Source organism: Paroedura picta, chromosome 3 (genome assembly GCF_049243985.1).
Source record: "Paroedura picta isolate Pp20150507F chromosome 3, Ppicta_v3.0, whole genome shotgun sequence".
Lineage (NCBI taxonomy): Eukaryota > Metazoa > Chordata > Lepidosauria > Squamata > Gekkonidae > Paroedura > Paroedura picta.
In genome coordinates this window covers 86570226-86587978 of record NC_135371.1, presented here as the reverse complement: position 1 = coordinate 86587978, position 17753 = coordinate 86570226, and the positions used below count along the sequence as shown (strand labels likewise).

The 17753-nt window shown below is 40.4% G+C and overlaps 1 protein-coding gene and 1 long non-coding RNA gene across 14 annotated transcripts in view; one reads left to right on the top strand and one right to left on the bottom strand.

Annotated features, from left to right (window-relative positions):
- Positions 1 to 1225: 1225 nt before the first annotated feature.
- Positions 1226 to 17753, bottom strand: part of COL23A1 (collagen type XXIII alpha 1 chain) — a 587226-nt gene continuing 570698 nt past the window's right edge. For 11 of the 13 annotated variants that reach the window (XM_077326687.1, XM_077326681.1, XM_077326690.1 and 8 more), the window contains 2 exons: positions 8987 to 9025; positions 1226 to 7242 (listed from right to left, as the gene is read on the bottom strand). In XM_077326687.1, coding sequence (XP_077182802.1) covers positions 7189 to 7242; positions 8987 to 9025 — 93 coding nt within the window. In that variant the 3' untranslated portion in view covers positions 1226 to 7188. Of the gene's footprint in view, positions 7622 to 8986; positions 9026 to 17753 lie in introns of all 13 variants that reach the window. The other 2 variants (XM_077326689.1, XM_077326683.1) reach the window with 1 other exon arrangement.
- Positions 8190 to 15265, top strand: LOC143832381 (uncharacterized). Its single transcript, XR_013229233.1, has 2 exons — positions 8190 to 8664; positions 14695 to 15265. It is a non-coding gene; the product is annotated as an uncharacterized LOC143832381 (long non-coding RNA).

Genomic DNA, 17753 nt, shown 5'->3' with positions numbered 1-17753 from the left:
TGTCCTCTTTGTGAAAGCATTTGGTGGGTCCTGGGTGTAGGTCGGTATCCCAAACTAAAAGATAAAACTAACTTTCAAGAACACCAGGTTCATGACTTCAGAAAAGCTTTCAAATAGAGTATGGTGGTATCAGTTGTTACTGTGGTTCCAAGCATCTTATGGTCATAAAGCTTCTCTTTGAATATGGAGTTTCATTCTTTCCTGTCAGGACAAAGCAGGAGGCCTGCTTGGGCCTGCTGGGTTCTGGGGTTCAATAGAGAAAAACCAGAATGGAATTGATACAAAAAGAGCACCGGTTCAGAGAATTGGCAATTTCTACTTCATGTGTTGTTTGTAAGTTCATTGGTTGAATCCAACCTCCAGGACAGAACACCCCCCCCCCCAGACCACCAAGTAGTAAGAGAAAATGCATTTGTGATATTACTGTCTGCATCTGCACGTATAAAATCAAACATTTGGTTCTCCCCAGAAATGTGATGCTTATATCTAAAGTAGGGTTGTCTACTCAAGGTTGGAAAATACTTGGGAGATTGGGGGAGGAGTAGAGCCTGGGGAGGGCAGAGTTTAGGGAGGAGAGACCTCAGCAAGGTCTAATGCCAGAGAGCTCACCCTCCAAAGCAGCCATTTTCTCTGTGGTCTGGAGATCAAATGTAATTCATCGCCAGGCCCCACCTGAAGTCTGGCTATCATGTAGTATCTACCCAGCTTTCCGGAGTTTTAAAATCTTCATGATGTCCAGCATTCTACCCATTACCCTGACTACAGCTAGTGACCCAGAGACTACGCATTTGCTCACTGGGCTGTTAATCTGAGAAACTGCAGTTTTGCATTCATCCTTGTTGCCCTTTGTCAGCTCAGGTTCCAGCATGGCAATTTTGCTTGAGATTAATCTCCAGCAATCACAGTGGGACCGACTTCAGAATAAATATGCACATGATCAGCCCATTTATTTCATATTAAGAAAGCATACAGTACATCCAGTGTTTTATGATGGGAATATTTCCAAGGAAGTGGTTTGAAAACTATAGTTCTAGTTATCACAATGGTATAATTTTGCTAATCAGAAATAATAAATCCACCCATCTTAAGGTCAGTGTTGGTTTGATATACAGATCATAGTAAAAATAATTTGCGTAAGAAGATGTTTATTTTTGAAGTGTCCAGATACCAACTCTTAATGTGGATTACTGCACAAAACAATGCTTGGGAACACTGTCAGTGTCTGTTGTAAATTTACAAAACAGTAAATGTGTAATTTCAGTTCTTAATGTATAATACTGTATTAATGCCTTCATTTTTTAAAAAAGTTGTTTCCTCATATTACAACTTAATATAACACTTGTTCTGGCATATATACAAGTTAAAAATGTTAACAGGAAGATGTAATCAGTAAGAGCTGAACACAGTCATTGGATACAATATTCTGTTCTAACTTTGAAAGCAAAGCTATGCATTTTACTGATGTTCAGAAGTGTTTTTCAGATAAGCATTTAAATACATTCAAAAATTCTTCATAAGAAACACACACTTGCAAGCCCCTTTATCTCTTCTCAGTATACTACCCAGTGAATAGGCATGAAAAGAAAGCCTGTAGGATCAGTCTCCAACTTAGCTAAATATGAATCTGTCAGTCTTTCCCGTCTCCACATTTACACATCTTCTATATATTTCTTGAATATGTCAGCATTTTATTTAATATAAAATACAAGTTGTAGGTAATTAACTTCATTGATAACTGCAGTTATGGAGTACAGTATATACTAGACCACATGCTGACATGCTGTATTCCGGAACAGAGATCAGTAATTGGTGTCTTCTGGGCTAAATACAGGACACTGAAAGATACTACAGGTTACTCAGCGACCAAAGCAGAGGTGAAAATGGTATAGCAGCAGCAGTACTTGTGGCAAGAGAATTTGCTACCAGGTTACAGAAGGGATGTGTTTTAAACCACTGACCCACCATATTTCAGTGCCTTCTCAAGGTGACCTTCTATAAAACTTGCTGTAATTGACCAGAGCTGGAGAACCATGGTATCTGTGAGACAGAATCAGCAAAATATCACTGTATAACGTTTGAATATGTTTGGTTTCTATGTAATTGGTAGGCACCTGCAGTGATAAGATTGATAAGACACATTCCAATTATAGTTATGTATTTTTCTAACTTCTTTACAGCCCATGTAAAATGCATACTAAATTAGGTTAGAATTGAATGCTGGCAGTATTTCCTCATGATTACAATAAGGCATCCTGTAGAAACTAATCGCCATAATGAGTGATGTGTTACCAAAAAAAAAAAAAAAGACAGTGATCAAACAAGACAGTGAAGTTTTTCTTTAAAAATTAAAACCATGAAACTGAGTAGTGGAAAAATGAAGGTGAATATTTTAGTTGCTGGCTGTTCTTGGTTTTCACCCAAATTAAGAACAATTTTAAGTGTTGTAAAATGAAGTCTTCTTAAATATAGTTTACATCCTACATACTTTGACCATAAACAGTGTTCTCAAACGTATAAAACAATCTCTGGATTAATAATTGTTTTAAAAATCAACAAAAGTCTTGTGGTGCCTTGTAGCATAATTTAAAAGAAAAACTGTTTCAGTACTGCCATAAATGTGCGTGGTACTTTTCTCAGCACACAAAATTAGATTCCTGACCTATAGGGCTTCTGGTCTAAAATTTGACATAAGGAAACAACAAAAAGGGGAAGGGGGTACAGACTGGAAGAATAGAGCAAGTTCATTACAGTTACATATTGCTAGGCTCAGTAGATAAGGGTCTAGAATTCAGGGGTAGCCAAACTGGTTCCCCAGATATCTATGGACTACAATTACCATGAGTCCCAGCTGGCAGGGGCTCATGGTGATTGTAGTCAGTAAACATGTGGAAAGCCATAGTGTGGCCACCCTTGATCTACTTGCTAGTTCTAGACCATAAAAGTATATGCCACAATAAATGCTAGCCACAAAGGCACCACAAGATTAGAGTGATGCAAACGAAGAGGCACCCTCTGGAAATTATCATATCTTTATAATCATATTCAGTGCTTCTTATTCAGTGGTGATGTGTGGTAGCAAAACCACCCTTACATACAGGGCATTTCCCCCAAGTCCCCAGCCACTAGACAGCCACTATGATAAACAACTTAAAAATGGCTAGCATGGGGTCATTTTGTGGGCAGCATTCTTCAGCTAGCATTCAAATGCATACAGTAGCTTTAACTGACATCTCCAAGTAATTTACCTTATGAATTAAATTAACCTTTGAATCTATAACAAATACAGAAGGGTAAAAATAAAAGCTGCTAAGAATACAGCCTGTCCACCTCTAGGCAGAAGTAGTTCACACATAGTGTTCTCTAACATCTCACACAGGACACCACTGCTGAGGAATATAAACAATGAATGCACTCCGTTGTACAGACCACAGCATGTGATGTCTTGTATTTGAAGGTCGGAAAAGCTGTTCACAGACCAAATTTAGAGGGCTATCTTGGGAAATTGACTTATCCGTCTTCCTAATCACCCTTACAGGGTTAGTGCAATAATAAAATTAGATGCCCGATTGCATCATTTGAAATCATTTTCAAGCTCCTTGGAGAATGGGAATGATAAAAATGGAGTTGCATTATTAGGAACAATGGCCCAGAGTAATACTGACACACTAGGGATATCTAGAGGTGAAGAAATTCTTTAATGCAGACCATGGGAAAAATAAAGGACTAAAATTACAGAAAAGCCAGATAAAACAGAATTTACTAGCTTGCCAGCAGTGTGTTTTTAATGAATGCTTCATAAAGGACAGTTTAGTAATAACGAGGCACTTGGAAATCTTTATTCTGGATTAATCTTTGTGGCACTGTGACTGGCAGCTAAAAACACTGTTCCTGATAGAGAGACATTTGGCTTTGTTTCTTAAAAAAAACACCTTTAGATTATATTAACCCCAGGACCGTTGAGATGAGACTAAATTTCATAAGCAGTTATTAAGATATATATGATTTTTCAGAGTTTTTCCTCCTAGTCGTTGCCCTTGCAAAGCTAGTAAGTTAGTTTCTAAGCTCCTCCAAGTTAAAAAAAGCTGTGCAAGAATTTGGCAGAAGTTGTTTCTAATGGGAAGATGGGGAAATTTAAATAATAATTGACAGATTTCAGGGTGACAACTTTTGAGAAAAGGAACTCTCTCAAAAATTCAAGAGCATGTGCATCTTCTGGCTAACATTGTGAAGGGTAACCATGGATGCAGTAAATGTGTGTGTGTGTACCTCGCAATCAAGCATACCATAGTCTGCTCCACAGCTTTCACACCATTATTAACCCCAGACAGAATGGCACTGAATATTAAGTATAAGAGTTCACACTGAAGACTGGAGGGGGAGTTTGCTAGAAAATAAGACTGGAGGAAGCTGCATGCTGCAGAGGAAGACAAGTCACTTTAGCAATCTGTGGACTAACAAGTTTTAATGGTCCTGTTCTTTCAAAGGTCTATAGAAAAGTTACTTGCACATTGACTTTCAAGGAAGCCTTGAAAGATTGTCTCTTGTACAGAAAGTTAAAAGCATTTCTTTTGACAAAAATGTATTTAATTTGTCTTTCTGAAATCAGTGAAATTTATGTTCATTTATACAAGTTTAATATCATAAAGCAAAATAGTATCACATACACCTCAAAAGTAAAATAAAGCTATTTTATATAACTCAAAATTGTTGACCAAGGAAGCAGTGCTAGCTTTATAAACTCAGTTTTTCTTTGTGTAGCCTGCATCTTCTGCCATGAAGATTTGTACACCGATTAAAGCATTGATAGCACTTTATCTATAAGGTTTTAACCAGCATTAGGAATACAAATTGTATATGTTATTGCTAAAGAGTCGCAAGACAGCAATTCAGAACTCTTTTTGACCCACACTCAATGAAAGCACCATGTCATCCCTACAGAAATGAGCACTGGCCAGTAATGCAAACCAATGTTTTGGAATATGCTTAAATCCTCCTCTGGGGGAAAGAGTGTTTAAAACAGAAAGAGGATGAAGCCAATTAGCACCAATTAGGTCCATCCCCAAACATCTTAGGTTTTGTTCAAACCATGATATACACATTGGTTCTTGTAAATATGGGCATTCATCATAAAATTGCTAAAAGATCTTGGTTCAGAGGTCAAAGGATTCAAATGCTCCATTGATGTTACAGCACAAACTGGTTAGTTAATTTTGTTCAGTCAGTTTTGCAGCTCCTGAGCTATAGTTGGTGGTTTCTAACTCAATGACCATGTACACACTGGAGATTTCATGCTGGACTGCAGGCTGGAGTTTTAGTCGTGGCAGGCTGGCCCACCTCTTCCTGCACCCACACGGGGGAGCATTGGCCCGGTGCACCCTACCCGTCCCCTGATTTGTGCTCCTGCATGGGAGCTGGGGCAGTGAAGTTCCCAGTGCGTAAACAGTCAATGAGAGCTTTTAACAGCTGTCAGAGAAGGTTTCAGAATATATGACTCCTATTGCAGTTATGCAACATGCAGACTGTGCTGAATTTTTTCTGCGTCCTGTAGCTGTTAAAATCATTGGTTCACTTTGAACGTTAGCAATTCTGCTTTCAATAAAGCTCCTTTTCACTCTTATACAAGTAAGATACACTAAAGCATGTTCTGTAGCAGTTCTGTCATATGAGCTAGTGTCCTATGGGGTAAGAGTAACCTAGAACCTGGGAGACCTTAACTGAATTCCCACTCAGCTGTGAACCTCATGTGTTGACTTGGGACTGTCACTCTTAATCTGCTTCACAGTACGGCTGTGTGGATAAAATGGAGGTGAAAACTATGCCCCGCTCAGAGCTCCTCACAGGCAGAATAAAACGGTAAAAGATATGACTGTTGGATACTGAACCTTTCCTAAGACCTCCCCATCCCCAGTCATATACATTCCTGTATATAGCTCAAATAATCAGCCCTGTATCTACTCCGTGGGTAGTCCAAAGCAGACTGGTTGACATGGCTTCCACAGTAGAACACTTGTTAAGGTGATGGCTCTTCTACATTTAATGGGAGCTGAATAAATTAATACCAGAGTTTGAAGCCAGAAGAAATCCGTAAAAAGTGAGGGTGTGTACCATAACTGGAAAAGCCCACTTGTTCTAGGAGTGTACAATATTATAAAGATAAATCAAGTCACTGAGGAAAACAGGGCAATTCCATATGAAATGAAATTGCCATCTCATTACAAATGAGCCTGTTCAACAGAGGCTGCTTATGAATTTGCTCAAATTGTTGGAATGAGTAGGATGGAACTCAATGATAGCTAGGCCAATTATAGCCCATATTCAGGACAGTGTCTCCATGTAACCATCCTGCCTCCTTCACACTCATAAGCCATTGGAACTAGCTGCCTTTTTGAGAGATAATAGAGCAGTCCCCCAATTTACACATCAGATTTGGGCTGGACTAGATGTATGTATGTGGGTGTTTTAAGTATGAGTGCAGGTTGTCATATTTTGCTGAAGGAACCACCATTGCATTATGGGTAGGTTGGGGAAAAATGCACATTTGCTCTGGAGAACTGAAGCACTTTCCATAACCAACTGAATCACCAGTGCTATTTTGTAAACTGCTAATTTTACCATACTTGGGACATGCATATAAAATAAATTCAAATACTCCTAGGCAAACTATTTTAGGTATGAGGTATTACTATGGCAGTAAGGAAGAGAGATAAAAATGGGGATCTAGTTGCTCAGAATTGATGGAGCAAGCCTGACACATTCAGGGAATGAAGAACTGCACTTCATACAGGAACGCCTTCCATGTTTGCAAATAGGAACTGTCAACTCATAGCCGGAAGAGCTTTAAGCAAAATGTGTGCTATGCCCTAACCTGTAAATGGAGATTAATAATACAGAGTTTCCTTTGCTGGAAAAAGTTGTTTGGCAAGTGAGGCACTCCGAAGTTTTCCACCTCTGGGGGTGTTCTGCAGAAGAATCTTTCAACCTTTAGTCTCAAATTGTAGAAAGCTTGGCTGAGGTTTCCCTCTCCTAGAGATACAGTTTCTTCATAGGAGAAACATCCACAGACAGTTGAGTCAATCATAGTGTGCCAAGATGGGAGGCTTGTAGCAGCATGAGTAGGCAGACTTGTGTGATCTTTGCAGGTTAGAAGTTCCTCCTGCACTCATCCAGAGGCCACAGTTTGTCTCATTTCTAGGGCTGTGTCTTTTTTTTCTTTTTTGTTTTCTCCTCCTTTTGCATCTGCGTCTATGTGGAACAGAATCGCATCGTTGAAAGCCAAAGATTAGAAGAGAAAAAGTCCCTTCTCCATGCAATAAGGCACACGAGGCAAATTTTCTCAGTGCTGTTAGTCCACACAGTAGCATTAGCAGCGAACAACATGCATTCTCAATTACTTCAGCATGTCCAGTTATAAAACTCCAGGTGGTGTGTAGGCATGTCCTATGGGTCCCAGAAATGTTTATCTCTTCAAATCCATGTGGGACAGCGTCCAATATATAAAAAAATCAATATATTACTGTCGAAGACTTATTGTTTTTGTGACTTTTCTCTTTTTTTGTATAAAAATTAGAAAAGGTCAAAATATAATACACTATTATTTACAGAGTTCATGGTTGTAGGATCACTGAAAAAGAACACAAACATGTTTTAAAAGACAGGCATAGCATGCATCTCATCCTGATATACTGTGAAACAGTTCCACTCTGTTAACATGCTTGCTATTCAAATCACCTTGAAGATTTGTATGAGATGTTTATAGGATCCACAAAAGTCAGATTCTGTTCATGCTATAGCTTGACTGTTTGTAACTCTTCAGTAGCACAACTGATCATTATTGTGGCTTTCTTGTACTGCATTACCTTCAATAATATTTCTTCAGATTGGCATAATCAAACTAGGTGGTTTGTTTTAAATAGGGCTTTCACAATCCTCCAATCATTTTTATACAGTTGTCCCTTCTATGAGGTCTAGGTACACAAGCACATCTCAATGTATTGCCCTTCTTTGTATATGTTGCTTTGACACCCTGCAGAACACCATGGATGAACATACACAGAGGTCCAATTTTTAAGAAACAGGAGTTTCTTAAACACAAAATTTCTCAGGCCACCAGTCCATTTTCCCCTGATTTGTTCTGTTGAAACACACGTATGTGTATGTGTGTCTCCTCCAATTCATAGTGAGGAAAATCAGAGCTTTCATTTGCCCTCAAGTCACAAAGCTTAGTCTGATTGGTTAGGTGATATTATGATGTCATAATATGGATAACTGGCTGGGACCACACTGTTAGAAGCAAGCAAGCCTGGCATTAGAAAATGATTTATTCTTCAGCTGAATATATTTAGTCCATTAGCAGTTTTAAGGACACACATTGTTTTGTTAATCTTTTAAAATTTCCTGGCGTTTGGTTTTTTTAGTTGAGGTGTTTTTTTTGAATATTTTTTCTTGTTCCTTTTCTAGTCTCAACATTTGGTACCTTCTGGGAAATGTGTGTGTATGTGTGTATATAGGGGCAGAACACAGTGGGAATATGACATCAAACACAAGGCTTAAAATGATAAATGGGGGTATTTTGCATTCCAAAGATTCCCTTTTCCCCAAAGTTCCCCAGATGTTTAGAAATGAAAAATTTCAGTGCTGAAGTCATAATATCTGGCTGAATATAAAGTAAGTGGGGATAGGGGGGCACAAAGCAGAATTCTCTCCCATCTGTTGCTTCATTCTTAGGAATCGTTCCCACTTCTTTACATTTCCTGCTGTGTGCAGCAGCCAGTGCTCAGAGATGTGGATCTGCTGACATCTTGTGTAGACCCATCCTAAGCTGTACTAACCTGAAATCTGTTATAAGATCACAAAAGATTATAATATAAAGATAAGAAAATTGGATATGCTGGATTCTTAAGCTGTTATATTGGAAGACCTGGAAGAATACTGTTGTTATTCCTGCTATTTTTATTCTTTTCAGCATGAAAATAGCCCAAATACATACCTTGTGCCAACATCCTGGTACTGGTAATCCATCTGGTCCCTACAAAAAATAATGAACCAATTTGTAAGTTACTGGAAGATATTTAAATTATGTTATACAGAAAAACCCACCACATTCTTTGGTGCTGAACTTACAAGATCCATAGCTTGTGTAAAACTGGATACATACAACTGAAAAAATTATATTAAATATGTGTATTTCACAGAATCAAGTAAGTACCAGAGTTTACTAACAACACCTTTTAAAGTCTAAAACAGCCTGCCAAATTCTAGACTTTGGTTCGTAAAGTAGTAGCATTTTGATGAAAAGATTAATCTGGGGATCTGTTTAACACTGACAACCATTGTCAGAAGTCTGGATATGAACCTAGACACTTCCCTATCTATGGAGTCCCAGATCACAAAAGTTACCTGCCGGGCTTTCTATCATCTTTGCCAGGTACGACAATTTGCACTGTACCTATCGGAAACCGACCTAGTCACTGTGATTCATGCAATAGTTACCTCTAAACTAGACTTCTGTAACTCGTTCTACACAGGGCTGCCCTTGAAGTTGATCAAGAAGCTCCAGCTGATCCAGAACAAAGCAGCATGAGTCCTTATTAGGACTAAATGGAAAGCCCATTTTACACAAATGCTTTCCCAACTGCAGTTGCTCCAGATCAGAGTGGATCAGGTTCAAGATTTTGCTGCAAACCTTTAAAGCCAGCTTGGTAAGTGGTTAGCAGCTCAGACTTCTAATCTGGTGAGCCAGGTTTGATTCCCCACTCTTCCACATGCAGCCAGCTGGATAACCTTGGGCTCGCCATGGCACTGATAAAGCTGTTCTGACCGAGCAGTAATATCAGGGCTCTCTCAGGACTCTCTCAGCCTCACTTACCTTACAGGGTGTCTGTTGTGGGGAGAGGAAAGGAAAGGTGACTGTAAGCCACTTTCAGACTCCTTCAGGTAGAGAAAAGTGGCATATAAGAACCAACTTTTCTTTTTCTTCTAAATAGTCTGGGACCCCTGTACTTACCAGACCACCTCTTCAGCTATACTCTCAAAAGAGCTCTAGCGAACAATAATTTCTCAGGGTCCGTGGCCAAAAAGAAGTAAAACTCGCTTCAACCAGAGCCAGGGCCTTTTCAGTCCTGGCTCCAACCTGGTGGAACACTATCCCCGATGAGATCAGGGCCCTCCAGGACCTTCAACAGTTCCATAGGGATGCAAGACAGTGCTGGTCCACCAGGCCTATGGTTGAGTCCAGGAAATTACTACTGAGAAAACACTGGCTTCCCTAGCCACAAAAAAGCAAAAGCACCATCCACAATAACACCAACTCGCCCAACAAAATCAGGCTTCCTCTATACAGTTAAGAAGGTGATTTAATAATTTAATTTAAAACATTTAAAATTGTCTATCGATGTAAAGTTACTTGTATAAATTCTGCTGTTACTTGCCAGACAGGAAGGGCAAGTTATAAAAATAAAGTTGTTGATATTGTTGTTGTTATAATATACCCCATTCTTTTAGTTGATCTCTAAGGCCCATTATGCACGGAGGGGAAGGTTCCCATTCGGGGTGGAATGGCGTCGCCTAAAATCACCGATAACGCACGGCGCTGGCTGCAACTGGCCGCAGATTCGGTGCATGCCGCCAAAAAAGCCGCATTAGCGAAACACGAAAAAAAACTGAGCTTCCAGGCGACCGGGGCGCAACCAGAAGCGGTGCCGGGGTCACTGCATGCATAATCGGTTACTCTGGGTTTTGCTGCCGTTGCGTCCCATCCCATGCATAAGCAGTTTGCTTCGCGTATTCCCCCTCCGCGTTTTCCATGTGACCTGAAATCGCCGTTTTGGCGGCTGTGCATAATGGGCCTAAGAGGATCTCTGAGCTTCATTCAGAAGCTATATCAGGCTTTCTCAACCAGGATTTTGTGAAACCTTGGGGTTTCTTGACAACCCTGGAAGGATTTCCTGAATGGGTAGTAATTAATTATTTTAAATATATTATTTATATTTGTTAAACATTTATTGGGTGATATGACCATATATGGTCCCAAAATGGCCAATGATGGGCCTGGAGGGGGCAGGAAAGGGAGGGGCCCTAGGTGGGAGAGTACGCAGCTATGCTTTCCAACCATGTTCAGCATGATCGTGCTACTTCTGGGTTTTTTTGAAGATTGTTTCAGGGGTTTCTCAACTGTAAAAAAAGCTGAGAAAGGCTGAGCTAAAGTGGAAAGTACAGTGATGATGGATAGGATAGCTAGTCTTCATGACCCAGCCTAGGTACACCATTCATACTAGTCTCCTATGGCCATAGTTTATGGATAGCACTTCATTTATTTACTGTATTTATTCTCCACTTTTCTTCTAGGTATTTCTTTTGAGTAAGCAATATTTCCTGCTAGGGAAGGAAATATTGGGGGAAAAGGCTAGCACATGGGATCAACTAATATGACCATGGCTACCAAAATCACAAGACATATGAACCAGCCTTTGGTATATCACACACATACACATGTAATTCAGAATCTAACTCTCTGGTCTCAGGCCAAAATAACATGCTGAGTGCGGATGGGGCAAGCAACTAGTCACTTTTAATTATTTCTTTTTACAACTAGCAAAGTGTCTGCCATTAATGACTAACATTGACAGTTTTATTTCTCCGATGTTTTTTGTAAACTACAGCTGAACTCAAAAGGACTGATTAGATGTTTTAGGAAAGATTTAACTTACTGTACAATTTGGACATTATGACATAGTTTACTAATTTGCCACTGATTTACTTTTGCCTCATAACTGCACACTTATGATCCTTGTTCCATTTAATCTGGGGAACAGTGCATGTACTCGAAAGCTCACACCCCGAATAAATTTTTGTGGGTCCTAAAGGTGCTATTGGACTCAATTTTTGCTGTGCTGCTTCAGGCTATCATGGCTATGCACTTGAAACGCACATACACAGGGGGAGTTGCCTTTAATTCAATATGCACTTTCTGAAGCCACTCAGATGATTTACCCCAAAGTGTGTTTCATAAGGCAATGATTAGGTCAAGCTGAAGTAGTTGATGAATGTTAAATTCAAGTTAAATTCGATCTCAACATTTAGCACTTTATAGACAATCGAATCCAGAACACAAAACATTACTGGAACTATAACTAGTTAAATGAGGCCCCGTGTAACACATTTTCTTCACCATTCCATGACACTTTATGTGCTTTGGAAGTAGGGAAAACCCTAGGAACTGTGTCAGGCACGATGAAGAGCATGACAGTAGAGTTTAGTCTAAAATTTGCTGTAAAAATCGTCATGCTAGTCATTATATATTGTATATTGGTAACTCCTTTAAACACACATTGGATGGATTCAGAGTAAATTTTCCACTAATAGCTGCTAAGTGTTCTAACTACAGACTTCTGTGTAACACAGAAGCGTCCTCTACATAGGGTCTCTCAGCAGATGATGCAAAAAGGCTTCTCTGAAGTGAAGGAAAATGAAAACCACTAAGCTATGAAAATGGCTTAGGCCTTTTCAAGGGCTGATATTCTAATGCTTTGAAGAAACATTGCTTTGACTGCTAGCTAAGCTCTGAAGCTGCCAGAATGGCAGCTCACCGGTGGACCATGCAGGATCACTCCAAACAATCACACTTTTCAGGACCAAAGCATACATGGGGTTTGTGGTTACGAAATAGGCACACATGAGCCAGGGCTCATTCAGGGACCCAGAAAGAAGAAAGGGGGGAGGGCACAAAAAGCGACTACTAAGAAAAATTATTTGAGTCTAAACCTATAACTGAATGTGTTTATCAATGTATCTTAGTATGCCTATCCTTGTTGGATATATATACCTCTCAACTAAAAGTCTGCCTGGAATCACACTCTGGCCACTCTTCAAAGACACTGTGCTCATCGCTATGTCCAAAAAGCTCCCTTCAGAATTTCTTTGCATTCTGTGGGGTGGCTTTTAGAGGGCATCTGCTTTGCTCTCAGATAATTCCAGACTCAATTTCTGGTGTCTCCTCCTAAAGGAATCAGGTTGCAGGTGATGCAAAAAACCTCTGTTTGAGATCCCAGACAGTCACTGCCAGTCATATTAATATCGACTCTGATGGACCAATGGCCTGTCTGAGTATAAAACAGCTTCATGTGCCTGCTGCTCTTGGAACTGTTCAGAATTTCTAGTGGGTAGCCCAGTTAGTCTGCTGTAGCAAAACAAAAGCAAAACTAAAGTCCAATTTAAAACAAGTCCAGCAGCAACTTAAAGACCAACACCATGTATTTATTTTAGTATGAGTTTTCATGAGACAACTGCTCCTTCAGAAAGTTCATACTGGAATAAATGTTTCTTATTCCTTAAGGTACCACTGGACTTCTGTTTTGTATTACTTAATATTGCCAGGCTTACAAGGTTCCAGTTGGCTACTCTGGCCTGGCATGACTTCGATAGTGGGATAGAGCCAGAGAGCAGCAGTGTCCCAAAGGCGAGATGGTGGGAGCAGTCCACCCCAGGTGCAGGCAATAAGAGGGTGGAATCACACCCTAGAACTGAAGGAAGGAGGTCTATCTATTGTCCACCAGAAGTTTATTAGTACTGTTAAAAGCAGTCTTCAGTCTTTTACTATTAAACTTCAATTTCTTCCCCCAAAATTATGTACTGTCTCACAAATGAGCAATTTAACTATTTATAAAACTGAAGTGGCTGTGAAATGTTGAACTGCCGAACAGAGTAGTCCTGCAATTTAACAGACATCTTATTTTTCCGAAGCTCAGATAGCTAGGCACAGTCTGTATTAAGAGACTTGCTGAGAGTGAAGGTGATAGACTGGAACACACAAGCAACCAGGACAAAGTGGAGCCAACACACTGCCAGAGTTTTCCTGGGCCAATGGAGTACACTGCCCAAAGAGGTGAGGGCCATGTGTGCTGCAGTAGCCTGGGGCAATCGAGTAGGCTCCAGGCTCCATGGCCCCTCCCATCAGGTGACAGATTCTGGGGACAGGTCCCTCAAATTTGCCTGATCAGAAAGTAAAAAGGGAGTTGGATGAAATCAAGGAGAATGTGAGCAGTCAGCATCTCCTGGATGCATCTATGATTTGGGACAATGGAGGGGAGCTGGGACACCAGGTAGTGTGGGCAGGAATGGAGGCATGCGCAATTCAATAAAATAAATTGTTGTAATGTAGAGAAGGGGAGGTGTAAAAAAATGACCCACTGCAGGTATCAAATATGCTAGGGATGCTACTGCCACCGAAGCCCTGAATACAAAGAGATCTAAAGAGTCCATCACATTGACAGATGAAGCTGCCTTCTACACAGCCAAGCCATGTGTCTTTTTAGGCCACTATGACTAGTGTCACAGGACAGAAGCACTGCAACGTAAGACACTCTTAACTGAATTGTTCAGGGATTGAACCTTGCCATTTTTAGATTTAAAAAGTGTGATATCATATTGCTCTAAGCCCCATCCCAGTGTTAAAATAGAAACTGTATCCTGATGGTCAGGTGGTCCTCTAATGCTTTAAAAATGAAATGCACAAATACGTTTATTTCATTATTTAGCTTCTACTTTGAATGGTATGAAGTATGCACTGCTGGTTTACTTTGGCTTGAGAAAACACAGCCTAGGATCAATATCTTGCTCTAATATTCTTGGTCTTTCGGAGGTCAAATAACCACTTGATGTGTTCTGTCACAGTAATTTTGCTCTTTTGACAATCTGTAGATCTCAACAGTTTATAGAGAAGACAGAAAAGGGAACTACTGGAAAATGATCCAGACCAAAAGGGATCTGAACTTCCCAAAGTCAGGATGAAGCCAAAGCAGAAGAAGCCATGCAAGAAAGGAAAGAAAGATAGGAGATACCGTACCAAAGGGCAGAGCATATTCACACCATCCAGTTCTGGTAAACCTGGTTCTCCTTTAAAAATGAACTGTTAATTGAGAATGGAAAAATACACAGAAAAGTTAACAGGAGAGGAAAGGAGAAACAGAACGATGGCAAGGAAATCTTTCTGCAGAAACCTCTGGGATTTGGGGACACGTATACAGCAATCTAGAAGAAAATTCTTCCTATCTTAAGCTGGCTATTTTCTCCTAAGCTAAACTTTAAAAAAAAGATTAGCGGTTAGAATTCAGGTCTCTTATCATGCCAGGTCAAAAACACAAATGTCTTCTTGTGTCGTTAAACATGCTGCACCTTCCTAGTAAGTACCTGCTTAACCTGGTGGATGGAAATTAATAGAGCTTCTTCTTTTCTGTAGCAGCTGTAAAGAAGTAAAGCGAAAAGAAAATTGCTCCTGTGTCTCAGATGCTGACATTCTAAAATGAGATATGAGGTGGGAGATTTCCAGGGTGTCCTGTCCATCCATTCAATATTTATTATCATACGGTATGTGTAGTGCAGCCAGGAGATCCAAGGATTGTCGAGCAACCAGCAAGGGACTTTCAGAGGTGGTTTACCAGTGCCTGCCTCTAGTCTTGCCACTGCCATGACCCATAGTGTTCTTTGGAGGAACTATCACCCAAATCCTTGGAGGTCTCCCATCCAAAAACCAGTCAATAGCAGCCTTGCTTGACTTCCAAGATCTCATGGGATTGGGATTACCTGGCCTATCCAAGTTAGAACATCCATTCAATATTAGAGAACATAGGCTGAACCTACACAGTCTGTGACCTGCAAACACAAACCTAATTCACCAGCCAAGTATTGATATACCTGCCAAGTATTATTATTCACCAACCAAGTATTGTTATTCTTGAGAACTTTCCTTCCATTTTTTTTCAATGTCCAGGCAGGCAGCAAAAACAGGATGTTTAGTGAACAGTTACCATTCCTGGCTTGTGGGTTCTGCTCAATGCATCTTTACATTGGTTATATATAGTTTTGGAAAAGAAATAGTGGTCTCTACAGAAGGCTGTTCTGTAGCCTGAAGAAAGACCAACTTGATTGTTTTACTGCATTCTGGAGATTTTTTAAAATCTAACTCACTTAGGAGATTTCTGCAAAGTATTTAGATGCCACCCCAACGTGGATGGCAGAGGCTGGGATGATCTCATCAGATCCTGGAAGTGAATCAGGGTTGGTTCTGGTTAGTATTTGTATGGGAGACCACCATGGAAGTCCAGGTTGCTATGCAGGGGCAGGCTCATCTCTTGCCTTGAAAACACTACAGGGCCACCATAAGTCAGGTGCAACTTGATGGCAGTTTCTATCCTTATTTAAATATCAGGACAATAGTCTCTTACTCACATAATTCTCATGGGCTTTCCCACCAACTTCACCACCACAGAGAACACAAAAACAACTACTAGACAAAATGAATAAAGCATGAAAGAGTCACAGGCTCTCTGGGGTGATCTAATAATACACAAAAATTGAGCTATAAAAATTATATACCTATTAAACCTATGTTGTCATCTGTGAATCCCCTTTAGATCTGTGTGGCCACGATCCTGCCCCAGATCCCTGAATATAGCCACTCATAAACAATCTAGCAATGTTTTTTCAGAACAAGTTTCATGTCATCATGGTTGCAGAGAAACACACCAAAATAGACATCTGCTAAATATTCTACTAAAATGAGAATTTTTACCCTCCCTCCCACAAAAGGAAACATAAAGCCCAAACAAATAGTGTTCAAAATCAGTTTGAATTATAAATGTGTGTGCAGAATGTGAGGGGAGCATGACTTTATATTATTTTAGGCCCACAATATGTTCTTTGTTGTTGTTGTTAGGTGCGAAGTCGTGTCCGACCCATTGCGACCCCATGATCCTCCAGGCCTTCCTGTCCTCTACCATTCCCAAGAGTCCATTTAAGTTTGCACCTACTGCTTCAGTGACTCCATCCAGCCACCTCATTCTCTGTCGTCCCCTTCTTCTTTTGTCCTCAATCACTCCCAGCATTAGGCTCTTCTCCAGGGAGTCCTTCCTTCTCATGAGGTGGCCAAAGTATTTGAGTTTCATCTTCAGGATCTGGCCTTCTAAGGAGCAGTCAGGGCTGATCTCCTATAGGACTGACTGGTTTGTTTGCCTTGCAGTCCAAGGGACTCGCAAGAGTCTTCTCCAGCACCAGAGTTCAAAAGCCTCAATTCTTTGACGCTCGGCCTTCCTTATGGTCCAACTTTCGCAGCCATACATTGCAACTGGGAATACCATAGCCTTGACTAAACGCACTTTTGTTGGCAGGGTGATGTCTCTGCTTTTTAGGATGCTGTCTAGATTTGCCATAGCTTTCCTCCCCAGGAGCAAGCGTCTTTTAATTTCTTTGGTGCAGTCCCCATCTGCAGTGATCTTGGAGCCCAGGAAAATAAAATCTGTCATTACCTCAATATTTTCCCCATGTATTTGCCAGGAATTGAGAAGGCCGGATGTCATGATCTGACCTTTTCCAATCCTGTGGCCATTGTTGAGTTCTTAAGGGGGATTAAAATGTAAAAGCAGCAAATTAAGTGAACTAATTTTTTGGGGGAAATTGCTTCTGTGTGGTTGGATCCTACAAAATAGAAATAGAAGGTATTCACAGTTCTCCCCTTTCCATCTTCAGTCTGTTCTTCCTCCCAAAAGTCTTCTCTAGAGGGTTGGAGAACCCTCAGGAACAGAGGAAGGATACAGTGCAGTAGGTTGAGCAAGAAGGAGGGGGATCAGCAGAAATCATACCCTCCCTCATGGAAAAGCTTGCTCAACAGGGGAAAAGACTGATTTGATGATTCTCATCAAGCTGCAGAGCCCTATCCACTCTCACCACCCTGTTTCATTTTTGAGCATACAGGAGGTTGCAAG